This window comes from Manacus vitellinus, unplaced genomic scaffold (genome assembly GCF_001715985.3).
Source record: "Manacus vitellinus isolate BGI_N305 unplaced genomic scaffold, ASM171598v3 scaffold_12_pilon, whole genome shotgun sequence".
Classification (NCBI taxonomy): Eukaryota; Metazoa; Chordata; class Aves; order Passeriformes; family Pipridae; genus Manacus; species Manacus vitellinus.
This window is the reverse complement of record NW_021938949.1, coordinates 8,266,564-8,294,257: the sequence shown is the minus strand read 5'-3', so window position 1 is coordinate 8,294,257 and position 27,694 is coordinate 8,266,564. Positions and strand designations below refer to the sequence as shown.

Genomic DNA, 27,694 nt, shown 5'->3' with positions numbered 1-27,694 from the left:
TGGAAACAAAGAGAATTTTAATTATAAAATAAAAAATTCCCCGAACACCCACTCCCAGAAACCAAAGTGGTCTCTCCCCTTGCACAGATCTGCATGTTCCCTCTAACACAGAGGGTGCAGACATTTCAAATGCAAGGCCCATCACTCCCTTCTGCTCTCCCAGGAGCTCTGCCTTCTTGGAGAGTCAAGAAAACCCAAAAAACAAACTGACACCCACTGCTCCAAGGCCCCATGAAGGAAGTGGTCCCTGTTTGGCACAATGTTCAGGATATTTTTCTCCCACAATAATGGCATCTTAGCCAGGCAGGTTGATGCTTGCCCTTCTCTGATCTTCAGTCAGCACACTCTCCTTTTCCAGCACAGTCTGGCTGGCCACATCTTCTCTTTGATCCTCCAGCACATGGGTTCCAATACACTGTCTTCTTACAGGGCTTTAATGTAGCTGATGAGTCCATTAAATAACTCCTCTGGAAGTGGAACTCTCAGAACCACATCTTCATATCGTGGCCTCCATGTGCAGAATCTTCAAGGCCTCTGAAATCTGAGAGCTGGTGTCGATCTGGCCGTACATGCCCACCAGGAAGGCCCTGTGCAGCAACACTGCTGCGTGCTCTGTGGAAGGGATGGACAGCATGAGACTGCAAAGCAAGAGCAACCCGCCAACAGACACTGGGGTGAATGTTTGCAGCTGCACAAGAAATTCTCTCCTTCCACGAGAACATGGCACAATCCACCCTCTAACAGGTCTGTGGGTATGTGATCACGTGAGGGATCACAACTCAGAGAAAATTTGTAAGGGAGCAAATCTGCTCCGAGGAAGCCTCCCTTGGCTCTGTGTCCCCGTGATGCTCAGACCAAAGCTACTATTGGTATAGGTGTCTGTTTGATGGCCTGGTCTAGGCAACACTGACCCTTGGCAACTTCCCAGGGATGCTGTTCCCAGCACAGGATCCCAGCTTTGACCCTTGTGAGGCCAACCATGCCCCAAAGGCAGCAGATCTCAACTTACCTTGGCAAAGGAGGGTGTATTCAGGCAGGTTCCTCAGCGCTGTCTGCACCACCTCGAAGTCTCGGCTGCCAAGGCAGTACATGTAGGTGGGAAGGAAATCTGCAGCAATGCTGGGAGTAAAACATGATAGTGTCAGTACAGCCCAGATCACCAGTCAGGACAGCCTAAGTTCCAGGAGTCCTCACCTGGGGTTGTTCTGAATGGAGCGCAGAGCCAGGCTAAAGGCCAGGTTTCGGCAGGAATCCTCTGATGAACTCATCAGCTTCTGGAGGTTTGTCTGAAAAGTGGACAAATCTGGATCACGAGGCCATCCAAGGAGCACAAACTTCTCAGACTGGCAATACTACCCCTCCACACCAATCCAGCCCAACACAAATCCAGCAGGTACTGGCTGACCCTGGAAATCCCTCTTTGTAAGAAGGATTATCCCGGTTTTGAGCACTTTGAAGTACCCTTCTGTAATCTTACTCCATGTGGGATAGCTGAGCTTTCCCCAGGTTCCAGTTTTTTCAACAGAGCTGTTCTGTCCTCTACTTGCCCCAATACTGGGAAGAAAACAGAGCATTAATTCTCCCTCTGACATAAAATGGATGATGACAAACCCAATGTGCAATGGAGGGAAATACTGCCTACTCTCAGAAGGCCTAATCGAAGACACATTTTATCTAAGATTCTGCAACAACCACCCAAAAAGCAGAGGAAGGGCAGTGCTTAAGCTGGCTGTGCAACACAGACGCTGGTGAAAAAAAATCTCTTCCTTCCAGAGGTAGTTTGAGACACCAACACTCACAGCAAAAAAGGAGAGAATTTCTGGCCTCCGTCTGGACATTTCATCGATGTCTGTCAGCACTTCCAGGATGTCTGGGGGAAGACACAGGTTGAAAGGGTGACTGAAATTCACTGATCCAGCAAAGGATCTTTTCCTTTTTCCCTACAAATCCAATCTCCCAAGCAGTCAAGTTTTCCCACCTGCACACAGAGTTAGTGCAATTAAGGCAGTTCTTCAAAAAAAGAGAACAGAGATGTGCCAGATCAGCACATCCCAACATGCCCAGGCAGATGTGACCAGCACTTCATGCCATGGGCAGGGGAAAGAGTGGAGTGGAGTGTGAGGTTTGCATTCCAGAACACTCTCTTCTGGAACTGAAAGTGTCTTTTTAAAACCTGTCCAGGCAGGGCTCTTCCCTCATATTCTTCCTTGGAAGGAAAACTGTCACCCCAATACCACAACTTGGTTTTGAACACAACTAGGTTTGAACACTGGACACTTGTAATTTCAGAAAACTTTTGGAGAACATTGTTGCTCCCATATGTCAGGTTAACATGATTTTCTTCCATGAAAGGGATTCCTAACAAAATCCTGTTTCTCATCAGTTTGGTATTTTTTTATCATTAAAAACATGGCATTTCTTTCAGCACTCCAGACCTGGCTTGACATGAACTGCAGCACTCCTCGAATTACTCACACCATCTCCCAAAACACTTAAAAGATCCTTGAAGAGCCCCAAAGCAGAGGCAGTTGAAGTACTGCAGAGCTAAGTGCTAACAGCATCATAGGAAGCCTCTGTCACAGAATCACAGAAGGGTAATGGACAAGTTAATCCAAAAGTGGAATAACATCCCAACTGCTGGAGACTTCCAAACACAAGACTGAAACAGGAAACTAGCCTGTAGCTGACAGATAAGTAACAGGGTTGGAAAATGTCTTCATTTGCCCTGTGTCTTTGCACAGCTCTGCAGGTCCTCACTTACCCTCCACCGTTTGGCCCCTGGAGAGCCTCTTCATATATGGGGCCATTTCAGCTGGTGTGAGAGGAGTGAAGAGAGACACACTGACAAGAGGGAGAGAGCCAGCTGCTGCTTCATCTGGGGGGGAGAGAGAAAGCACACAGAAGAATGAGCACAGCACATTTTGGACTTAGCTCCAAAACATACTGCAGGTTCACCAGCTGGAATAACTCTTCCCCCACACAGACTCACCATCTTTCTCTTCATCAGAGCCCCTGTCCAAGGTGCCACTCTTACTAGGTAGACTCAGTCCAGCCAGGAGGGACTTTAGCATTGCTAGGTCACTGTTGTCTGACGACAGGTCACTGAGGGAGAGAGGTGGCATGTTTGGCTTTCAATAGCAATGACATGAGGACAAGTAACAGCACAGATATGTACACTAAACCAAACACTTTTTCGGAAGCAGAAAAAAAGGTTTTTCCTTTCATCATAACTGGAACTCAAATGCATTTTCCCCACATATCTGCAAGTGGGACCCTGCAGCCATCACTCCAGGGAAAGACCCTCCAGCTGCCCCTCTGGAAAAGGTTGCAGGGCATTATAACACCTCAACAGGGCATTTTGGCCATTACATAAGTTAGAATCACTATCTGACTTCCTTGGGTTCTGTTTTCTCCTATAAAAAAGGGATATGCTGCTCACCTCAACAGAGAATTAAGGGAGCTAAGGGTGAAAAAGTGCCATACTAACAGCTATTTTCTCACATCCTCCTGCTGTCTCCTGTCTGATTAGCTCCTGGCAGTCTGACTGTGCATGGGTTAACCAGCATAAGGAAACTTACTGGAGTGGATCCGAGTGCTTCTGCAAGAAGGAGACAGCTGCCTGGGCATTGCAAGTGATGTACTTGTGGATAAACTGGACAAACTTGCTGATGAAGGCAGCCAGGTGCCGTGAGGATTTTCTGTAGTTCTGGGAAAGGATCAACAAGATGAGAGTTAACGAAAAAAAATGCAGCAATGCACTGCCCCGTTCTGCACCTCTGGGTACCAGGGAGCAGTTTCTTGATCTCCTGCCTCCTCTTCAAGCTCTCCAAGGTACTTAATACACTTTTTTGTTCTTAGGCATGTGAAGGTTTTCCCTTCAAATGGGAGAGCTGGGCTGGCCCTGTGTTACACGAGCTTCCCCATCTAGTGGCCGGACGATGGCATACAGAGGCAATCGGGGATTTTCCTACCAGCAGCAGACGGATGAAGGACAGGAGACAGTCCCAGAGTGCCGCCTGGTGCTCGTTCTGGAAGACCTGTGGCTGGAGCAACTCCAGGATCCCCAGGACGTGGATGAAGAAGGTCAAGTGGTTCTGCTGCCTGAACTCCTGGAAATTGAGGTGAACGCGGCCGTGCAGCAGCGCTGCAATCATTGGCAAGTGCCTGAAACACCAAAGAAGAAAATCCAGATCTAGCCCCTTCCTAGAAACAGTCACATGTTGTTACACCTCAGGTGCTGGAAGGAAGCATCCTTTATCCTCGCTCAGGATTCTGGACTTGATCTCTGTATCTATAGACTCAGCAAGCCCCATTTCCCACCCATATTCTGTTCTCTAGTCTCCAGTTCCAAGAATATTATCTCCTGACAGACATGGAACCAAAAAGAGATGCTGCCTCATTGTAGGAGATAAGACTTTGCTGCCCTTTCTCTTGACCTCTGTACATGAAGGTGAATTCCCTCACCATCATCATGATTGCTGCAAGTTTGTTCCCCTTCCAGGACAAGGGTGGATGCTTTGCAATGAACCCCAGCCACACAGAGGGAGAAAGGGGAGAGAGGTACCTAAGGAGGAGGATGGGATGAGCTACAGCCAGCTTCCTGCAGGCCATATTGGCATCCCACACGCGGCTTTCGGATGACTTGGAGTCACTGGTGTCTGCGAGGAGGTTAATGAATCTGTGAACAAGGGCATCAAGCTAGAAGAAAAATAATGAGTAAGAAGTTTAAATTACAATCCAGCCTGTGGCTCTTCAGCAGTGTTTCCCAATTCCTTTCCAGCTACAGAGGGGGGTTAACAGAAATTATTTTCAGGTAGAATCTGCGAGAAAATGCAACGTTCCAGCTGGCACAGGATCTGAAGCCCACAGTCCCCACAGACATCAAAGCAGGATCAGACATCTGCACACTTGCGTTTTACAGAAGCCTTTGGCACACAGAAGCTTGTGGAGCTTATACTATTTTATAGAAGGACACTGCAAAATAAACCACACCAAAACTCTCTGCTCCTCAGAGTGCAGGCAGGAAAGGGGTAACAGAAGAGCAAGGTAAAGAAACCAAAGTCATCCAGGAAGCTTTTGCCCATCCTCACCTTCTAAACTGGGCATCAAGGTAGCATCTGCTCTGCATACACAATTGGAAAGGGGCTTTCCTATGCCTCTAACTTTACCTTGCAAGTGCTGCTGTCTCTGGCTCCTTCACTGGTAAGAAGCATCTCAGGCATAGGCACAAGGAGCTCAGGCAGCTGCAGGTATATCTGCAGCAGAAGGTCCTGGCAACATTTTCCCACAGAGCTAAAGGAAAAAGGGAGAGGTCAGCCACTGGTTACTATATTAGTTCAACCAGCAAACATCCCAGACCCATCAGATTAGTAACAGCCTTCCTGCACATGGCAAACAGACCCTGTAAAAAGGGCAGCCACCACTAATCTCAACAAGTGTTTTTAAGTCTTTGCTTCTTTTGAACAACTCAGATGATTCACTTTCCATCCACAGTCTACGGGGATCCATCATTACCCAAATTAGGCCATTTGGAGTTAGAAAACTGCAGTTACAAAGCAGCACAGGACAAGAAAGCTCTGCTTACATCTCCAGTGAAGAGTCATGGTCATCCCCATCCCAATTGGAAGACAGTCCAAACCACAACTATTAAGACTAGCTAACATGTTCTCTACACACCTGAAATCCCTGTAGATTCCTGGCATAGTCTGTACTGGGAGGCAGGTCAATGCAATAGCAACTGAGATTACTCAGTATCACCATAAGTGAGGTTGGAATTAGGTCAGTTCCTTTCACTGCCACAAAAACATCATCTTCCTGTTCTTTCCACAGCACTAAAATAGCTGCTAGGAAACAATCTGGTCTCCATTCATCTTTGAGAGCAATCATAACAGCCAGAAGCAGGAAGTATTATGGACAGTGACTCAAGGGATGAGTAGACAAGACATCCCACATTAGGAACTAGCAATTAAAAATAAGCATTGCCTTAAAGAGAGAAAGAAAGAAAAGAAAAAAAGCGTGGCAAGCACTTCATTCTGAAGCCCTAAAAGCAGAAGGGCCCTTAACTTCACTTTTGAAGTCACCTTTCTGGTCCAAGGACCCCTTAAAATGACCTATTATTCCCCCAAATCTCTGGGAGGACAGCATGCATTTTTAGTACATGATGTTCTTAATGAAGACATGCTGGCAAGTCTCACCATTACCTGACTGCCTGTGCTCTAGAACTATAATTACAGCAGACAGTGCTCCCCATTTGCAGCCTCACCTGCTTCCCCACTGCTGGATGTAGCTGGTCAGATACTCTGTCACTTTTTTGATGTTCTCAAGGTCCCCATGAGAACAACTGAGCAACAAAGGCAGCCGAGACTGGATGAGTGTGCAGGAGGCCTCGTCAGCGTTCTGGTACCTGGTCTCTGCTTCAGCCAGGATCAGCTCCACCATGCTGATCAATTCTGATGCCTTCAGGTGGAGCACAAATTCCTCACGGCGCTTCTGTAATGCAAGAGAACACTCCAAATGATTCCACACCAAATCCCAAGACCCTTAGTTCCTTCTAGACACACCTTCCCCAGCTGGAATGGAACACCTCTAGACTTAACTAGACTTAAGAACTGCCCCATATCTTGAGCTCTGAAAGCATCACAGTACCAAATGAAACCTCCTTACCCCTCCTCCACTTTCTAAATTCATTTACTTCTATCCCAGCATGTGTGATGGGTCAAAAATCATAGTTCAGTCACCATAACAAAGCAATTCTGTGGAGAAGAGAGACAACCTCCTTTTCTTTGTAAAACGGGAATTATACCACGCTGGGTTTTAGCTTGCTCACCACTCTAGCCTTGTGCCTTTAACAGATATTGTGGCAATTGCTGCAGGGGAAATGCCAAGTGGGCAAACTTTGTGTGTTCCTATCAGCTTTTTGGACTCCAAAACTGCCACTGTAATATGTAACATAGCAGAGCAGCTGAGTAACCAGCTGAGGTACAGGCAGCAAACTTGGCACGCTGCACGTGAATCAATCCAGCCACCTCTTGGCCATGGAAAGATCAGGCACTGTGAAAACATTGCCTCTCACTCCATCTAGAGAGGAATCTTGGAAGAACTGAATCAGTACCTGAGGAGTTCTCTGGTCCCTTCCCTGCCAGATCCGAGGAATGTGAATACAGGCCCACAAGAAATCCAAGGATGCAGTTGGGTCAAACCTGCCAGAAGACAAAAGAAGACAGATTTGCAATTAGAGTCAAGGCAGCCCTGGGGCAGCACACAAACACATGGAAGCATCACTAAATATGATGAGTGCTGTGAAGAAAGAAACATCTGCAAATGTAAAAATAGGATCCATTAAGTCCCGAGAAGGGGTTTGGTTCTGTTCCCAGATTATGACTAAATATTTGTTGCAATAAGCACAGCGCAGGGTAGGGAGCAGAACAAATGGCATTCAGCAAGTGGGGGGACTACATGGAGCCTTGCACCACAAGGCCAGGAGTTGGTCATCAACACAGACAGTTGGTACAATCAGACCAGTGACCTTACTGTCCCAGTGTCTAGAACATTCTATCTCAGCTGCTATCTTGGATTGCAGAAATTCGTGCAATTTTGAGCAAGAGGTCAACGGTAAAATAAAAAGCAAACTGAAATACTACCAGCTTTAGAAGTATTGCTGCTATTAGGTGTCAGCATTTCCTGATCCATAAGTATAACAAGTTTAAGCACAATACTACTACAGTGGCTCTTCATTATTTGAGAGCTGTGTATAGAAGCTGAGAGCCAGGGCTGCTCCAGAGATCAGAACTCGGAGTCTGACATCAGGAAAGGGCTAGAGAACGACTGACCATGGAGTTTAGTACAACCAAAAGATCCAGCAGAGCCTGCCCAGATCCAGAGACAGCCCTCAGTTCACTGTCCAAGCCAACTTGCAAACCCTGTGTTCATAAAGATTATCAACAAGGGCAATGCAAGATGGATTATTCACTATTAGCACTTCCTGTTTAGAACACAGCCCAATCTTTATGTGCTGCTTCCATCAAACAGCAGGTAATATTTATATCAAGGTACAGAAAGCAGCAGGATTGAAATCAGCATCTTTCTCACAAAGCCTGTTTTTGGCTGAGTTACATCTCCTTGCAGACTCACCGTGGAACGTGGCAGCTCTTGTTCTCTCTCAGACATAACGAGTGGCCCAACTCAAAGCCCTTTGCTAGGCCTGAAAAACAAGACCCACCTTTGCTCCCTGTTTCTGCCAAGCAGAAGCCTGATGCACTGGTGCAGCGTGGTCCAGCTGGACTGGTGGGTCAGCAGAGCCAAGAGGTAGGGGCGGAAGGAGGGCACCTGGGACCCTGCCTGAAAGGACCAAATGAGCAAGAGGTGTAATGAAACAGATCCTTGCAACGAGGTGGATGTAGGAGTTAGTGCGTGTACTGCATAAGGATGATGATCCAGGGAGGCAGACAGCACAGCAAACTTTATTTTTAGGGTTTAGGATTTGAACTGAAGTACATTCTAAGAGAACATGGCATCAACCATGATGTTGATGCTTCTGTCTTAGCTTTGGCATAGCACTTTTGGGTAAGCTATTGATCTGTCTGCAAAAATACCAATGAAAACACAGCTGGTTGGGCTGTTATGGGACCACGTTGTGTCTGCAATACACTTAAGTACTGAAAAGAACACAGCTGAGGAGATAGAAGGATAAGATGAAATATTAACCTTGCACTGAGAAAAATGCACCCGAACTCCTCTCCTAGTCAGCCTGTACTGCTTTGGAACTCATACAGTAACATGTGGCAAAACATAAAACTAGCCCTTGCCCCATTTGCAGGTTCAAGTCAGTACCCCTGAAAGGTGGTTTCAAGCACAGCAGTCCCTCTATCCAACAACTCTTACTTTGTTCCAGGAGAACAGCAGCTTCTGCTGGAGATCAGGGCAGCTGCTGATCACCTCTGGGTCTAACATCTCCAGCCAGTCATTGAGAAGGCCAGAGGCAGGCCCTGGCCAAGCTGATTCCGCACTGTGGAGGAAACAAAGCCAGTGTAACTGGTGGTATCAGGCACGCAGATGTACCAGGGAATTCCCATCATTCCCTAGGCTCACCTGCAACTGTCCACTTCCTTCTTCACTGGTGTTTCTTCTTTGTCCTGGAGCAACAAGGAGCTCACCACAGCAATTGGTTTCATGGCAGGACACCTGGCAGTGGTCTCAACAGTAGCTGAGAAGAGGACAGTCAAGAGTTCCTCCAGGTATGGAGAGTGAGTTTCAATCAGACCTTGAAGGACTAGCAGAGGGAGAAAGATTCACTCATCAACTTCAGGATGTGGTGAGAGGTACAGAACCTTATGAGTATTATTGCTGATAGCATGGCTCAGTGAGGAAGAGGGAAGCCTTTTTTAGCTGGGATAGGAGGCTTCCATTTCTCTTTTTGTTAGTGGAATCCAACAGTATGCTGAGACACCAGCCCCAGATCACAGTTTATAACCCCACATGCAGTGCAGGGGGGAAGGAGGTAATACAACATAGGACCAAGCTTACATCAGTTCACATTTTCTGATTCAGGGAGAAGGCATATTCCCACAGCCTGCACAGTAGGCCCTTCCTTGCTGGGCTGGAAGTTCAACCAGCTGCTGCAAGGGGGAAGGAGAGCAGAAGGACATCCATACCTTTGCTGATGAGCTCTGGCTCCACGTTGCACTTCTCTCCTGATTTCAGGGTGGCAATGATGGCACGTACCGTGGAGCTGATCAAGTCAGCATCGTGATGGAAAGTCAGAGCTTCTGTCAGGTGCAAGAAGCCACCTCGAACTGCAAAGAAATCACAGCATTGGCATCACAGGAACAAGCCAGTCCCCACATCAGACTTCTCTTCTACAGATGCCCCATGGGGCTCCAGGACACAACTGCTCAAACACAGAAACACTGGATTCTGCTGCCATTTACTCCCACCAAAATCCTTGACAGCTCTTCTGCACGTTACAGGGACATGTGGCTAAGAGAAAGCCCTGTAATCACAAACCCATTGCCATGTCTAACCTCTGGATTACAGACCCTTCCTCCCAGCAGATGGCAGATGATAAACAACTCTACAAGTCATGATGTGACCTTGTTCCAGAGACATTCCTTCATGCTCACCTACCAGGACTACAGCTCACACAGAACTCCTGGTCTGAGAAATTGGAAAATTTTTCTGAGAGATCTGCTGTACTTGGTGTGATACTACCAGGTGTCTACTGCAAAACCCCAGTGCCAAGTCACTTTTTCTCATCCTCGTGGTGTTTCTATAGCACAGTATACTATTTTTGCTATTCCTTAGGACACTTCTCTAAAAGGCTGCCCACGACACCTCCTGCTCTGGGTGCAGTTTTGTTTCTGTCCTCTTCTCAGCCCACTTTATCCCTTCTGAGTTCCATAAGCTGCCCAATGCCAGTACCATCATTGATCCTGTGCCTTGAGGAGTACTGCACAGCAAAGGCCTTCAGCTGAGCACGCAGGGGACCCTCTTCCACTGCGGGGTTCTCCAACCACTGCAGCATCTGCATGAGCACTTTGAAGAAGAGCGAAGAGAAGGCAGTGTCCTGTGGCATGCAGCGCTGGGGAGTGCAGTAAAAGAGACTTGCTTGTACACACATCAACGATATAACAAAGATGTCAGGAAAGATGCAGACAGCGGCACACTCTGCCAAGAATACACAGAGCACACCTACACCTGCCAGCCTGCATCCAGATGCCTATGGCCGGGCAACCTGAGCCCCTGTGTGTCATGCTCAGCATGACACAGATAGAGAGAGGGTCTGCACACAGCAGAGCAGATGCACTGCAGGTTTTCTGTTTCTTCCTCACCCCTCTCTGCTAAACACTCCAAAGATCACTGACCTGGTACTGGTAGAGCTGTCGCATCAGCGGGCAGGAGATGAAGTGGTGGCGGTGCATGGCCATGACCAGGGCACCGCTGTGGGGGGAGTTGAGCAGCGCAGCCACCGCCTGCAGCAGCCGTGCGGTGATCCCGGGAACCTGCGTGTTCCCCTGGCGGATCCGAGCCAGCTCCTGCCCCAGGGCCTGCTGCAACGCCAGGGCCAGCGGGCGCAGGTTTGAATTCTGCCACCGTGGGTCCGGGTTTAGTGGGAAAAGCTGGTGGGATACAAAAGGGAGTAAACTTATGACAGCAAACGAAAGGACTTGGTGCACCATAAACATCCTGAGGCAGACGGCTGATTTACCTTGTACAATTATAGTGACTGTGGGTTAATGGGAACCTTCTGATACAGCTTTCTCAGTATTTTAATGCCTGGTACATAAACATAAGCAGCATCTCTGCAGCCCCAACATGACTATCAACACTGACACTGCAGGGGAACCATACTACCCAAACACAGACAACCAACTTGGCCAATTAATTCCCTGTAGGCTCCTTCTGGAGTCAATGGAGGGAGGGAGGCTCTGTAAGCAGACATGCCAGAGTACAAATGCTGTTTGCACACAGCTTTGCTGCCAAGGCCCTGTGAGCATTTCACAAATCCTCCTTCCACTGCTGAGAGGAAAGGCACTATACACAGAACAAACAAGGTGCAGAGACAGTAACATGCTAGTAGGCACTGACAGTACCAGGCACTATCAAAAGCCACATCATGTTCCAACTACAACAAAAAAGTCCTGCCACTATCAATTCCATGAGGCTGTAATGGCACAGCCTCATTGCATCAGGGCTTTCATACTTATGGCCTGGAAACACTGCAGGAGGAAGGGGTCAGAAGATGCAAGTAAAAGAGAAATGGGTTTTGTAAAGCTGCTGCAGGGAAGCAACTAATCAGCTGGAGGTTATAACAGTACCTGCAGAAAGATGCCTGCCAGATCATCTTCTGGGCCCAGAACACGGACCTGGCTCAAGGCCCGGATCCGGCTCTGACTTTGAGAGTTCTCAGGACTAGATTTTGACCTTGCAGTCTCAGCACTGTCTGCAAAAGAAATAAAAAGAAAGAAAGGAAAATGCTTTTATGGTAGCTAGCACCTGGAGCCCCAACACTGGATCACCTTCAGCTTTACAGTCTCCAGCTACTGAGGAATTCAGCAGCTAATCTCTTGAGTCCAAGCAAGACCTATTTATTTTTCCATATCACTCAGAAAAACTCATTGTAGTAAACTCCAAAAATATTGGAATTTCTCTCTTTGCCAGGAGCAAAAAACTCTAGCAAGGCCTGGTGTCTAACTGTAGCTTGCTGGTATATTGTAGCAAAACCATTTTTGAAGACAGCTCCCCCCATCCCTCTCAAGAGTAAAAAAGGAGGGAAGTTTGGAAGATGACTTAGAAATTTACCTCGGCGGGCTGGTAAGGAGGCAGTTAGCAGGGAATGGAAAGTCTGGCCTCCTGTTGCCCCTCTCTCATGTTGAACCTCCACAAGATGAGCCATGTAGTCTGAAAAAAAAAAAAAAAAAGAATACATCATCATCTCATCCTCTTTAGTAAAGAAGGATGGAATTGGCTGTTTGTACAGCTCCCACAGATAAGAGAATCTGCTCTTCCTGTGGACTTTGTACACATGATGCCTTGAAAACTTTGTTTCTTTCACAAAGTACCTTCCAAAGTATTTTTTAGTCTCTGCACACTTCAATCTACAAAATCTTTCTCTATTTGAGAAAATACAGCCAAGGGCCATTCAGACAAGCACTAGGGAGGTGTCATCCTCTTTAGTAAAGAAGGACGGAATTGGCTGTTTGTACAGCTCCCACAGATAAGAGAATCTGCTCTTCCTGTGGACTTTGTACACATGATGCCTTGAAAACTTTGTTTCTTTCACAAAGTACCTTCCAAAGTATTTTTTAGTCTCTGCACACTTCAATCTACAAAATCTTTCTCTATTTGAGAAAATACAGCCAAGGGCCATTCAGACAAGCACTAGGGAGGTGTCTACAGTGACAACAAGCTGCCAAAGCAGCCTGTGCACAGAGTTTGCTGAACTTGCTTGCATTTTTCCAAGGCAGTCACAGGAGATAGTCATAAAAACTGTTCAAGTAAAAAGCCTAGTCATCTGAAGCTCTTACTCTTGTCCATGATGTTCTGCTCCAGCGTCTGTGGGTCATGAGACACTGCCTGATCCAGGTACTGCAGAAGTTTGCTCATGCTGGAAACTGGGATTCCAAAGGACTGAACAAAGAGAAGCAGCTGCTGTGGTTCCAGGTCCTGCAGGGCTGAAATACACCAACACTGAGTCCTCAGACCTCCAAATTGCCCACGGAGGGTCATCTTTATTACCTGATCTTTGTGCTTCTGGCTGGACCAGCAGTGACACATTAATGACAGGGCTGCAGAGAGCCTAAAGCTAGCAGTCAGACAGCTGCCTACTATGTTTTCTTCCCTCTGCAAATCATTGCCACCTTATTGCATCTTCCAGTTAATTCACTCACTGGCTAATTTGATCCTTTGTTTAATTTTATTAGAACCTCAGTAACACAATCATTTGTATTAAAAAATAACTTCCACCCTATCGGTTGATGGTTGCAGGCAGGAATTACTGAATAATTCAATCACTGGCTATAGACAGCTGTCATTTAATTAGTAAAATGGGACAAAAGCTCTGAATACCAAGAAGAGAGCACAGACAAGAAGTGCAAAGACCAAAGCAACTACAGGTCTATGGATTTCCACACTGCAGGCACTGCATGCCCTAGGGAAGCAGCACTGTGCTTCCTGTCTGGTGACTGCATAGCTTAGTTCCATCTGAATTGTTGTAAAAGAGATGGGGCTCCAATTCAGAGTCCCCTCTTTCCTTTAAAATACACAGAAAGCACAATATCCATATAGACTTGCTCCCCTACTTTAGAAGTAATAGTGACTGATTGACCCACTGAAAGGCATCCAAGTGGGATGGGCTGGGCACACTTGAGCACTCTCCCTTTCCTTTCAGGAGGGTCTGAAACACCAACAGAGAGGCCACAGGCTCACCTGCATCCACAAGCCGCGGGACCTCAGAGCGGATCATGCGCAGCTTCAGCCAGTCAGGGAGCAGCAGAGCCTCCTCCGAGGTGTCAACCAGGAAAGCAGTAGGAAGGGGCTTTTTCTCCGGGAACCATATATCCAGTAAGGTATAAAAATCACCATCCCCTGCTTAAGAGTGGATACAAAATTATTTCCCATGTTCACAAACACCTAGACCACCCTGCCCTTCTCTAGCAAATCAATACACCAGAACACACCATCGTTTTAATATTTCCTGCTGTCTGCAGAAGGCAAAAAAAAAAAATCAGCCTGCAAATCCTTCACTCTCCGCAGCAATATTCTGATAAGTCTTACAGCTGCAAACAAGTACTGCAAGGGACAAGGCTGTGAGTAGAAGGATTAACATCAGTCTGACCCATTAGGAGATGGTAGATAAAGAAAAGGCTCTCTATATTGCCCATAAGCCCCTGAAAAAATCTGAGCATACTTCACTAACCTTGAGGTGGTCCCAGTGTCAGGAGAATAACCATGGCATGAACCACAAGGATGTGCATAGTGGCTGTTTCCCCACTAGTCCAACGAAGGAACACCTGATCCTGGGACTCTGACTGCAAAAAGGCAGAAAAAGACAGGATGAGCAAAGGTGGGGAGAGAAAGAAGAATTAAATCTTTGAGCTACAGACGAAAGGAGAACATAAGGATGGACAAATTTAGTCAGATCAAAGTTCCCAATATGTTCAACAGTGGCCATAAAAGATTCTTGAGGAAAAGTTAAAAAAGCTTTTTATAAACACATACGCTTGGCTCTGATAATTATCTTGGCATCCAATTATTTTCAGACCAGGGAACTCCTGAACCAAAACTGGTTTATACATAGTCAGTAACCCACAAAGGGCTTCTCCTTTGTTAACATGCCCAGTTTCTGTTACTTGCTCAAGAGGGGCAGGGAGCACTCACCCAGCTGTACACCTCCTCACCCTCCTTGCTCTGCCGCATGCGCTTGATGTAGCGAGAGAAGATGGAGAGAAGAGCCACGAGCACTGCATCTGATTCAGCACTGTAGGAGAGCTTGGAGAAGAGGTGGGACATGATGGTGGAGCGCTCCACTATCAGTCGGGCTACATCCTGCAAGGGAAAAAGACCCATGAGGTCTTTACTCCTGTTTCGTTGCATCGCATTCTCTGGTTTCCACCACCAGCCCAGTTACCACCACTCTGGAGATCAACATGTGGAGTCAAGAGTAGAACTGACACAACAGGGAAAAGGTGCTTTGCAGGCACCTTACAGTGTCCCCAGCTGAGCACAGCTGCATTCTGATGCATCCCACTACAAAGTAAGCATCTACATAGTAAAAATCTGCATTTCTCTGAAGAAAAAAATCTACCGACTCTTATAGTTTAACCTCCACGTGTCTAAACAGACCTATGGAGGCAGGACCAGTATATGAGCCTTAAAAGTAATGAAAAAAAACACCCAGAGATAGAACAATGAAAGAAAAATCATTGTTAAAAAACAAACAAACAAACAACTACCAAAAGCTTTTTAAAAAAATTAAAAAAACAAACCCAGAAATCTAGCTTTGGTCATAGGCGAGTGCATGTCCCACCACTAACATTCCTGACTTCCCATTCTCTCCCCAGATACATGTGACTGCAGGTTTAGCACCTCCTTGCTTATAAAACATTGCCAGGTAGGGAGATTTCCTTCAAACCACTGTCCACCCTAGCATTCCCCATTCCACCTCATAGGCTGCTGGATTGGAGGTTATTGCTCTGCTATCATTTCATGATATGACCTATAGACACAGGTTGCCTTTCAACACATACACAGAGACACAAACATGCAGTTATCAGTCACATGCTCCCAAAAAACTCATCCTGCTGGTATAGCAAGTCCCATGCCTACCACTGTCTTGGGACATACCACGTGTCCCCCACACAATCCCTCCTCTCACCAGAGCAAGGTCGTTGTGCTGTCCCTGCTCCTCCACTGGGGCATGTTGGGAGAGGTACACCAGGTAAGCACTGATGGTCTGGGGATCTGTCTCCATGTGGATGGCCTAGAATAAGACTTCCTTTCATCAGAAATCCAGATTTAATGAAAACAAGCATCAGCATAAGAAAAATTCTTCTGCAGGTATATAAACACATTGATGTCACACCCAGATGGTTTGTTCAGATTTGTTTTAGCATGAGTAGAAAAAGACATTCATGCCTTCAGCTGCCAACACCCACCTGCTGCAAAGCCAGAGCTGTTGTTGCTCTCACACTGTCGAACAGTGGCAGCCTCGGGAGGTCCCTCAGCAGCCACTGATATCCCTGCAGCAGCTCGGAATCACCAGAGTCTTCTTCCATGGGGTGATCTTTCTCCTCTCCATCACGCATTCCTCCTTCTGACAGCACCAAGGACAGGCCCTGCAGAAGTCACACAAACACAGCTGTTGCATTTGAAGCCACTGCTGGACTGCTAGTTTCATACTAGTGAATATAATAGAAACAAGCTTCAAACTCCATGGAACAATCCAGATGCAGCACACAACAGGTTGCATCTCTCATATAATGTGTTCTCTTGACAGATACTCTGTTTGAAGTTTCAGTCTTCTCTGAGCATAACCTTTCTGAGCTCCCTGCAATTCTCTTTGTCTTGACACTCACTCATTTACACTCCCCACAGACAACAGCCTCTGCCAATTACTCCCTGTAGCACACAATCTGCTGAGTCTACACCTGAACTTCACAGGAAACAGAGCAAAATCCAGCTCTGTCTTGAGAAAAAGTACAACTTGGCTGTTGAACAAAAACTTGTGAGCAGCAGGGAGCAGAAGTGCATTTGATGGGGTTTGGAGACTGAGACAAGTCAATCTCCAGTGAAGGAGGATGACATGAAACAATTTCATTTTGCTGGATCTGAACTCAGGATAATCCAGGGCTCTGCCCTTGGCTTCTAACACACCCCAGTCAAGAAGATTTTCATTCTGCTCACCTTCATGGCCAGGACCCGTGAGGCCACTTGGGAGGAACTCAGGCGTCGCAGGAAGTAGTCAAGCACCTCGCAGGTTGTCTGTTCATCTGCTTTGGGACCCAACAGCAAGTCTTGCAAGCGTCCAAGCAACTGCCTCTGTTTCTGTTGTCTCTGCGGAGAAAGAAGTTGGCCTGTTCAGTGAAATCAAATCTGGGATGTACAGAAAGTAGGTAACGGAAGGGATTCCCAAGAGACTACTCACCTGGCGTTTCTTGGCACGCTGGTCCTTACTCTCACCCTCCTCTTCTTCTTCACCTGAGGTTGATTCATCAGCAGCATCGTGAAGCAGGAACTCACAAAGGCACTGCACGGGTAGGACGTCCAAGGAGCCCTCGCTGGACTGAACCAGATCTGCCAGCCATGGCATTGACTGCGAGGAGGCCTAGGGAGAAGAAGAGTAACAATATCAGAACACGGATGCATCACACTGATCATTTAATTCCTGAGCAATATACCACCTTCCCCTGCATCTCTTTTGCCCCTCACTCAAGTTTCAGAGGCAGGGGATCAGATCCCAACACAGCCCACCTGTCTTTGAATGATGTTGAGGAGAAAGTCAGGATGACGACTGCGACAGAGAAGGTGGCCCAAGCGAAGTGACTGGTTCAGGCTTTTCACTTGCTCCAGGACATGTGGTGGAGGTCTGCGAGGGGGGCCCCTGCCAGAGAAACAAGAAGTTATTCACAGGCTGACAGACTTTCACTCTGGTATGATGAGGATCAGTCAGTTCAGTAGTGCACAAGGGACACATGCAGGTACCAAGAGAAGGACAAGAACCAAGTGTGACACATATCGACGTGTGCAAGGCCAAGTTGGACAGGGCCCCAAGAAACCTGGTCTAGTGGAAGGTGTCCCTGCCCATGGCAGGGGGGTTGGAACTTGACAGTCTTTAAGGTCCTTTCCAACACAAATCATTTTGTGATTTTATGATCCTGTGGGCTACCAAACCTCAGGGTTCTTCTTGCCCACATCAACTACCCTGTAGAGCAGTAGGGTTTCCTGACTAGTGCTATCTAGAATTTTATGATGGCATCGGAATGCAAAAGGTTACTTACTGAGGGTCCAGACTTGTCAGCTGGGACAGCAAGAGGCTGCTGCTCTCTGTAATTGTTTGTTTTGTGGATGCAGCAGCCAGATGGCCCTCAAATGCAAGAATCTCCTGTTTTTCTCTCTGGGAGATTTGAAGTTCACGATTAATCATCTCTGTGCGCGTCTCCTCATCCGTCAAGGTACATTGAGGATAGGAATAATTACTGAGAAAATAAGTGAAAAAGAGGAAATAGTTATCTTGTTCTATGCAAAAGTCATGAACCATAGTCAGAAAGAACCCAGGACATTGGCTCTGACAGACAACATAGAAAAAACAAAGCAGTTTCCCAAGGGAGCCAGAAGACTGAGACCTTTTCCGCTAAGCACATCACAGTCAACCTCCCCTTTTTCTCAGTTTTATTCCCTTACTTATAATATTTCTGTTGAGAGAAGGCACTTTTCTCACTCCAACTGCAGTGCTGCTGCTTATTTTAAGCTTATTAAGACAGCTTATTTTACACCAGTCCCACTGGAAAGGAAGGAGCCACATGGCACAAACGTAAATCAGAAATATGTGTTTTCAGTGGTCTATTTGATTTATGTAGGGATTTAACCATACTAACTTGGTCATGACCATTTCCATGAGCATCTTTAGAGAAGGGTACTCCTCCCATGCAGCCAGACCTGCAGCAGAGAAGAGAAGGACAATCAGGAATACAGGAAAAAAATCAGGGCCTTTATATATATTCTAATGCATTCCAAGGTGGGGAGAAACAAACTCAATTGAGAACAGCTCATAACATTTAGAACACAAACAAGGTAATTCCAGCCACATGCTAGTCCAAATCCCACCTCTGTGTATTTTTGCACCCACAGGTAATACACAGTTATTTAACTGCAGTTACCTCACCAACCCAGTGCAGGCCTTGCCACACAAGCAACCAGACTCCAGCAGAAAGCACCTGGGCCAAGTTTTGCAGCAGAACTAGTATCCTGAGAAATGTCTACACTCACCAATGTTTTCAGGATTGAATGCAGCCACTACAAGCAGGAGAGGCCAGGCTTTCCAGTAGAGAGTAGAAATAGCTAGATTTGGAGGCTGGTACCTGCAAAAGCCATCAACAGATAGAAGTGGTCAAATTTGGTTCCTTAAGCCCATCTCAAGTCTGCTTTTCTCCTTAATCATGCACTGTTTAGATTCTGTCAGCTCAGTGGTTTTCCCAACAAACACAAAAAAAAAACCCTCAAGAGGGACAGCTGAAGGTTCAGTTGAAGATTTCTAAAGTAGAAAGGTCAGAGTGCTTGCAGAGCAAAGTTCATTCCATAACTTGGGTCTTGATTGCTCTAGAGAAATTCCCACCTAAACATGACCCTGAAAAAAGTCTCCTTGTCATTTTGTTATTACAAATTGTAGTAGAGAAAAGCGTCTTAAAATCTATGAGCAGGGAGTGTTAGTCAAGGTGAAAATGAGCCAGATCACAGCAAGATTATCTGTGTGATGTCTTACCCTGGGGGTAGCTGGATATTCTCTGGATGGTGATAAGTGCACAGATTTAAGACTGCATCGATCAGCTGGATTCTTTCTACCCTCAGGACCTCGACATCTGGAGGAGAAGAAAAGACTGAACAAGTTATTGACCTGTCTACTTACCTGAAAGTCCTTCAAGAAAAGCATTGCAGTATAAGAAAAATTTTACTTCAAGCAACTATATTATTGTGGGCTTGCTCATGATATTACAGAAACAAAAAAACAACAACATTTAGAGAGCAACAACACTTAAAAAAAGCTCCAAGTCAATATATAAGGATATCAAGCTTTTCAGCTGCAATTCGGTTTAAATTCTTTAGGGTAGTTTTTTCCCCAAATGTATCCAATATACTTGTAACTTTTTCAGAACTCCTTCAGCTGAGGAGCGAATCTGCTCAGAACTTCTGGGGCTCAGAGGAACTAAAAATGCATTTCAACTTCGTTGCAAGTTTTTAGACTCCCTTTAACTTAACTCTGAGTCTTCCAGCATTTGAAATGGTGCAGCATTTCCCCTCAAATCTACCACAAACATGCACAGCTCAGCTGAATGGACATATTCCCCAGTGATGCAGGAATTTAGACAAATGCTAAATGGATTCATAAAAGCATAAGAGTAAAGACTGCTTTTGTAACTGCTATTCTGTAAGTGTTTGAATTATGGACTTAGGAAGAGCACACAATATATTGGTTAATTAGTTTGATTTCCAACCATTCCATTTTTGCATAGCCTTAAAATTTCATTTTACAGTATGTATAAAGGATTAAATTGAATTTAAAAACGCTGACTCAAAACTCTGGGTGGTTGTTCACAGCCCTTCATCCTCAACACAACCAATAATTTCCCAAACACTCCACGATACAAAATTAGTAACAGTGAGAAACAGTAAGAGCAAATAAGAAGCTTCTCTAGTGAGAAAGCAACAGCAGTACATGTCTGGCTTTGAGCCAAATGCTTGGCCATCATGACTAAAATATGCTTTAAGTGACGCAAAGGCTCTTGTAGGCGGTAGGAGCTGTCTCAGCCCTGGGTGGCAATAAGAGGACAGAGAGAGAAGCAACCACTTGCTGGCTGGAGCTTTGTGCAGCCTCACCATCTGCCTGCACAGCTGCAGCCCGCTTCACCAAGTGGTCAGCGAGCTCCATGGCATCCGCGGGGCCCAGGGGCAGGTCCCGCGACAAACCAATCACCAGGATCCGCATCAGTGTGTCCTCCAGGATGGGCACCTCGGAGCACAGGCGAAGGAAGAAGCTGCAGGAGACACGAGACATCAGTCACACTTCTCTGGACAGTAGTGTGAGGGCTCCTGAACTCTTCACAAACCCTAGAACCCTTCTGAGCACAAGATACATCACAGCTTAGTTTACAATATCTTCCCTGGTCTCCAGCTCCAAATGCAACTATGTGAAATAAATTATTATTGGAATATCAGTTGCATTGCCTTGTACCTCCACACTTCAGCTTGCTTGAGTCTGAGCTCCCTAATGTTACCCCAGTAACCTACACAGTGCAGGGCTGTCCTCCTTACAACTACAGCATCAAGATACAGAACAGCTTGGCACAGGGAACAGGAATGAAGGAGAAAGAAGAACAGATGGAGAGTGGAACAACACCCCTCAATTTCACAGCAATGTGACAGATGAAAAAAATCTAAGCACAGTTCCAAGCATTTCCAGCACAGAGCTATATAAGGATCACCAGAAAACACCCATTCCTCTGCCTCCAGCTACAGCAGCTCCCCACCTGCCCCCGTTACGGGAGGGGCACTCACTTGCGGTCACTCTCAGGGGGCCAGTTGTCCCATTTGTAGTAGGTTTCCGGCTGTTCTGTGAAGAGCACCTTGTGCAGGCTGTAGAGATGAAGAGGACAGTAAACACCATCTAAGTGAGGCTCAAGAACACATACAACAGTTCAGTCTCCCCAGACTCCTGCTAATGTTCCCACCCCACACGTGAAGGAGCCTCCTCAGATAAGTGAGTCTAGCAAAGGTAACAATGTGAATCAGAACAGAGAGGACTATACAGTATGGGCCCTGGGCTTTTATACCTTCAGTAACAGGAGTCTGTCCTGAACAGAGGACAAGAGGCAAGCAGAGAAGACAGAACTATCTGCGGAGCCCTCAACCCTACAGCCTAAAAATGGATGTCAGAAAAAAAAAACAAGGGGTCCACAGGGATTGTGTTTGGTCAGGTAATTAGAAATCCCCTATTGAGTGGACACAAATAATACAAATCGGAAAGATTTTCCATTATCATGTATTTCTGGTAAGAGGATGCATCTGAAGGAATTTCAGAGAGGGAGACAGTCTCAGCCTGAATCCTACTAAAACTGTTTCTGCTACTTGTCTGATAAGGGCAGAGAAATCTAACCAAGCCCTGTCATATGCCTGATTTTTCCTAATATATCACACTGTTGGGGAAGGGACAGAGATGACCAGGCTGACTCTCACCAGTGCACATAGTCTTTTGGAGCCAGCTTGCTGATAGATGGAACAACTGTATGAAGCCACCAGACAGCATCACGTTGGATAGCAGCAATTTGGTTTTGGAAAGAGCGCAGCACTTCCAGGTCTGAAAAACAGTCAGGTCACAAAGTACATACATACCAAGAGCCCCATCAGGAGCCAAGCAGGAGGGTAGCAGTTTCAAGAGCAGACAGGTACCAGGGCTCTGAGGCATCACAGAATGGTTTGGGTTGTAAGGAACCTTAAAGATCATCTCATTTCAAGCCCCGCAACACAGGCAGGGATACCTTCCACTAGAGGAGAACCAGAGAAGGGGAGTAGTATATCAGAGAGCCTTGAGCACCCCAGCACTGACAGCACATGTATTTTGCTTTCTGACACATGCTGCAGCAAAACCCCCAGCATGTAGCACAGGTGAATTAGCTTTGTGAGGAGAAGGCATCTGGGCAGTCACTTCAGTGCCATCCCAAAGGCCTGTGTTCTCAACCCACAGGTACTTGGTAATCCTTATGGCTGCCCCTTCAAGATTAAGGCTCCCCCATACAGAGCTCCCTTTCCCCAGCCTCTCAACCACTGCTTCCATAGATACAAGGAACACCCAGCCACACAAATGCCACATCTCTTATCTCTGTCAGTCTCAGGATGATAGCAGGCTCCCCCATGCCTCTATTCAGAATGGAGGCTTACACCCTTTCCCAGCCCCAGCTGCAATGCTCCCCCAACATCAGAGGCAGATATCTGCCAAGCTGCCCATCTTCAGAGGGAATCTAGGTTCTTCTGCTTACTCTTTTTCTCTCCTTTATCCCAAGCAATTCCAGCCTCCTTCACCTGGGCTGTGATACCAAGCATCATGGAGACAGCTAGCAGATCAGTTATGTGGATGACAAAACGCTCCTTAAAATAGAAAAAGAAAAGTGAGTTGAATCAGCAATATCCAAAGCTGCCTTCTGGAAGTGTTTTCTCATAAAAAATTATGATCATGGATGTTTGGAAATGAAATACGGGAGTGCTGCTATGAGACACACAAATAGTGACTCACTCAGATACCAAAGAGCAAAAGAAGGAACGTTCAGAAAAGCAGATACAAGAACAGCCCAGTACATCACTGGCACGTGCAGAAGCAGAAGAGTCAAAAAGTGGTACCTTGAATTCCATTTCTGCATACAGGGCCTCCTTGCGTTCCTGCATAAGGCCCAGACAGAAGGCCTGGAAGTTGATCTCATGCTTTGTCTGTTTGATGATCTCTCGCAGCAGAGCCCGCGAGGCCCGCAGGTAATCGTCCTTGGTGGTCAAGAGGTCCTGGAACACCATTGCCAGGTACTGGGGCCACACAGAAAGAGAAAACCTTCAGTGCACTGTAATGAATCTGCATCCACAAAATGAAGACACGAGGAAACCTCGCTGGTGGCGTCCTGTCCTCCAAACTGTAATAAGCTTCTCTCATGAAACTGTCTTACCACAAGATTGGTCACCCAGAATGTGGGAGTTAGAAAATGCCCATGTATGTTTATTTCTACCAAAAATAATAATAATATAATAGTATGGTACAGATCAGACAGTTGTCTGTGAAAAGATTCATCTGAGCCTCAACTCAACTAAATCTGTCAAGTGGGGTTCTGGGGTCACCATCAGTCACACAGGACACTGCACCTACCTTTGGAGCTTGCTCTGAGCTGTGCTGAAGCACAGTATACAGGATCTGCATGTTGTTGGGATTTCTTGCATTTGATAGTTCATTGAAAATCACAAACTTAATGGTGGTGCCCAGGTTATCCCTGTGTGCATTCAGCAGTTCTCTGCAAGGGAAGACCAGAGATACCTGAACTGACATTTCATTGCAGCTGGACACACTGTTCTTACTTCTCTTTGAACTATTTAGCACACAAAAGTGAAAAGGATGGAACAGCACATATGCCAACAATATCAAAGGACTATTGAAAGACTTCCAGGACAATGAAATTCATATAAATGAACACAGGACACCCCTTAGTCCAAGTTGGTATTTAAAACCAATCAAGGCCGGACACATCTTCCACAGTGCTTTCTCTGACAGACCCAGTCACTCACCTGACACACAGCATGTAGTGGTTGAGAAGGACTTTTGGCTTGAGACGAATCTTGATCAGGTTGGAGATAACTTCCATGTCCTCTGAGCTGTGGGTGTTGCAGTTCATACAGACTGACATCAGCAAGTCCTGAGCTGGCTTGGTCAACTGCAGAGGAAGAGCAGAAAGGCTCCAGTCACTTGCCATTACAGATCAGAAACTTAAGTGGGATACAGTATGCAGCCCTCCTGCCTGGATTTCACACCAGAGTTGTGTTTCAGCAGCTCCTATCCTTACCTTTGGGTTCTGCAGCCACATCTCCAGCCTCTGCACAGCCATCTGACGCACCTCTTTGTAGCCACAGGTTGCTGTCAGTAGTCGAAGAAGGTTCCTGGAGACATTGTCCATGGGCTGGCGCCGGTTGAGCTGGTCCCGCAGCATGTCTAGGACATATTCCTCCACACTCTCTGCAAGGTCTTCATACCTGGACCACACAAACTGCACTTTATTCATTTCCACACAAGCTAGTGCAAAGATCAGCATTCTTTCTTGTTTGTGGTATACATTATGAACAAATAAAATCTACTCTTTTCTTCTGGAACCAGTTTTATCCGATGCTCAACATCCCCCAGCAGGTGCCACAGGACAGGTAGTGCAGAGAGGGAGCTCTCTGCCACAGCTCTGCAGGGTGGGTGAGTGCAGACACATCTACCACACGGCTGTGTCAGGAGAGGACAAGGCACTGTACCTGGGCATGAGCTGGCCCGCCTGCTCTGGGCTCATCTTCTCCTCTGCAATCAGCAGCTCACTCTGGCTATCCTCCTCCTCTGTCATGGAGGGGTGTGGGCTACTCCCTGAGAGAGACACAGCACACTTCATAAGACAACTCCCCTTTCCAGAGATCAATCACACTGAAGGAGGCCACAGTCAGTCATGTCCTCACACCGCATCACACATACAGGCCCACTTTTCACTACCCTCAGACATCCCCTGGATGTGAAAGAGCCTTAAAGAGAGGAAATGCAGTGGCTGGAACTCAAAGTCTGGTCTACATGACTCCATTCAATAAAAAACTATTCTCACAAGTCACTAAGTGCAGCAGGCTCCATCCTCTCCCTAAACCTTTGTTCCTGGTTCCCAAACATCTTCTTACCAGCACTAAGGTCCCCTCCGCTACGTCCAACTTCTCCATGCAAGAGCATGGTCTTAGGAGGCATCTTTGTGTTAAAAGCTGTTTGGATGTTATCCACAAATGTCTTGCAGTGAGGGCTGTCCACCCAGATGCGCTCCCCAAGGGAGTCCTCAATGTACACCTGCAGAAGGGAACACAATCCATGTTCATGTTTCTTTTTTAACTGATTAATCAAGGGAATATTTGTGAGTTTTTATGGATTTCCAATATGCAAATGCAAAGTAGGAAACTAGCATGACCACAGATGAAAAACAGACCAGATAACTGCAGGCAAGTCACATAAGAGCAAAAATCCACAGGACACTGGCTACCCCCTTCCCTATAGCAGGAATAAATCCACTGCTGTTCTCCTATCCCAACACACCCACACCTCCCAACTCTGGCTGATTTCACCCAGACTGCCCACCACACAGAAGCCTCCGTGGTTCAACAACCTTGACAAAGATCTCTGGCCAGTTCTCATCCTCTTCATAAGCTGCCATGAGAAGGTTGCAGGCCAAGACTGACACGAGGCTATTCCCTTTGGCTTTGAAGTTGATGGAGGCATCTCTTCGGAGGAGGCTGCACAGCGCCTGGAATGTCATCCACAAAAAATAAAATAAACAAGTCATCTGGCAAGAAAGCATACAGAGAAACTGTAGAAAGAGAAATACAAACTGCACCAGCTTGCAAGAGAGCTCTGGCATTTACGAAGATATCAGAGGTCTATTATTTACAAAGCCATGCTCTGACCTGAGAGAGCAACTCTACTCACAAGCTGGCAGCAGGGATGCATCAGTAAGTGCACGAGTCCTCACCTCAATAACCCCTTCGGTGGCAAATATGTTTGGTTTGATTTTTGCCAGGTACATGAGGCTCAGGTACAGCGTGGTGTCAGGTTTGGCTCTGTTCATCTTCAGCTGCTTCACAGCTCCACACAGCACCCCCTCAATACGGTCATCGTTGCCTTCTGCTTCTGCTGCCTCAATCTCATCCAACAGCACCGTGGGGACAACTGCAAGCACCAACACATAGGCATCAGCATTACCCTCATGTGAAACAACCTGCCCTGAGATGCTGCAGGACAGCAAAGCATGGACCAGCTCACCTACAGCCCCGGCCACAGCTTTTTCCTACCCAACTGCCACTAAAAGTTTTGTTTCACACCTGACAATGCCCCTTGATTATCTTTTCATGCTAGCAGACTCCTCTGCAAATGTATCAAACACTAGAAATGGAATGACAATTCAGAAGGTAACATTCAGACCCGGACTGTGCTATAGAAATATGGGAATAAAATACCACAATCCAGACTCAGAGATTTCCTCAGGGATTATTTCAGATGCTGCTATTAAACAGCTCTCAGACAGAATGACCATAGCCCAATGCAAACAGAGGAGAAAACTGATTTCAGCCCTATATCCAGCAGAGGAAATACAGCGTATGGGCTTCAAGAAAGGCTCCAGGGAAAGAAGAACAGAAGTTTCTCCCAGGCTTCCTGCGAGGGCAGGAGCACAGCGAGGCCTCACCTTCGATGGGGATGACAGACGGCTCCTTGATGGAGGGCGAGATGGCTCTTTTCTCCGCCACGGCCGCCTCTGCCAGGCGGCCCAGGGCGCTGAGGGGCGGCGTGGAGGAGAGCTTGGGGCGCTTGGTGAGCCCGGGCAGCCCCGCCGGCCCGCCAGGCGGCGGCCGCGTCCCCGCTTGCGCTCCGAGGGCAGCCCGGGCGGCGCCGGCTTCAGCAGCGCCACGGCCGCCTTGCCCTCGCCGCTCTGCCCCTTGGAGCCCAGCGCGATGAAGTCTCCGGGCGGCGGGTGCGCTGCGAGGGGAGAACACGGGGACAGTGAGGGACAGTGACAGTGACAGAGAGAGCCGCTCCCCGCCCGGCCCCGCGGGACTCACCGAGGGCTTGGGCACGGCGCTGGGCCGCCGCACGGCCGCCCGCCTTCGGCCGGTTCATGGCGCCGCAGAGCACCGGCCCCCGGGACAGACCGAGCGACGGACACCCGGGACGAGCGAGGGACGGACGGACCGACGGCCGCTACACGGAAGCGGAAGCGCCGCTTTGCTGCCCCAGGGCGGCACCGCCCGCCCGCCCCCGCCCCGCCCCGCCGGGCAGCGCCGTCCTGCCGGCGGAGGGGGAAAACTGCACCCCCGGCGGGAGCGGTCGGGAGAGTCTTGGGGGGATTTGGGGATGCTGAGGCCAGGGAGGGGCTGGGACTGGGGGGACTGAGACTAGAGGCTGTTTGGTGGTGCTGATTGCGGGGGTCTGGGAATCAGAGAGGGGAGTCAAGGGGCTGGGATCGGGCGCTGGATTCAGGGGTTGAAATTAGGGGCTGTTGGGTGATGCTGGGCTGGGTCCCCTCTCACGGGCAAGAGGACAGAGCCTCAAGCTGCGCCGGGGAGGTTTAGGTTTAGGTTGGACATAAGGGGGAATTTCTTCACAGAAAGGGTGATTAAACATTGGAATGGTCTGCCCAGGGAGGTGGTGGAGTCACGGAAGAAATGACTGGATGTGGCA

General features: G+C 47.4%; 1 protein-coding gene across 1 annotated transcript; it reads right to left on the bottom strand.

Annotated features, from left to right (window-relative positions):
- On the bottom strand, positions 1-27,133 carry INTS1 (integrator complex subunit 1). The gene is given in 48 exon segments (XM_029957834.1): positions 1-612; positions 1,010-1,119; positions 1,195-1,286; positions 1,800-1,870; positions 2,762-2,875; positions 2,990-3,102; positions 3,579-3,706; positions 3,972-4,164; positions 4,565-4,698; positions 5,169-5,292; positions 6,263-6,489; positions 7,112-7,199; positions 8,219-8,337; positions 8,881-9,004; positions 9,088-9,268; positions 9,651-9,791; positions 10,417-10,576; positions 10,860-11,114; positions 11,814-11,938; positions 12,298-12,396; positions 13,023-13,169; positions 13,924-14,082; positions 14,414-14,525; positions 14,875-15,042; positions 15,872-15,976; positions 16,152-16,331; positions 16,900-17,049; positions 17,141-17,320; positions 17,467-17,596; positions 17,994-18,191; positions 18,591-18,651; positions 18,982-19,073; positions 19,475-19,571; positions 20,587-20,744; positions 21,265-21,342; positions 21,943-22,063; positions 22,743-22,851; positions 23,101-23,277; positions 23,612-23,753; positions 24,025-24,170; positions 24,300-24,486; positions 24,751-24,856; positions 25,156-25,315; positions 25,629-25,766; positions 25,992-26,188; positions 26,703-26,849; positions 26,852-26,992; positions 27,076-27,133. Coding segments are annotated over 48 exon segments (6,558 nt in total). The 3' UTR covers positions 1-496.
- Between the last annotated feature and the right edge of the window lie 561 nt (positions 27,134-27,694).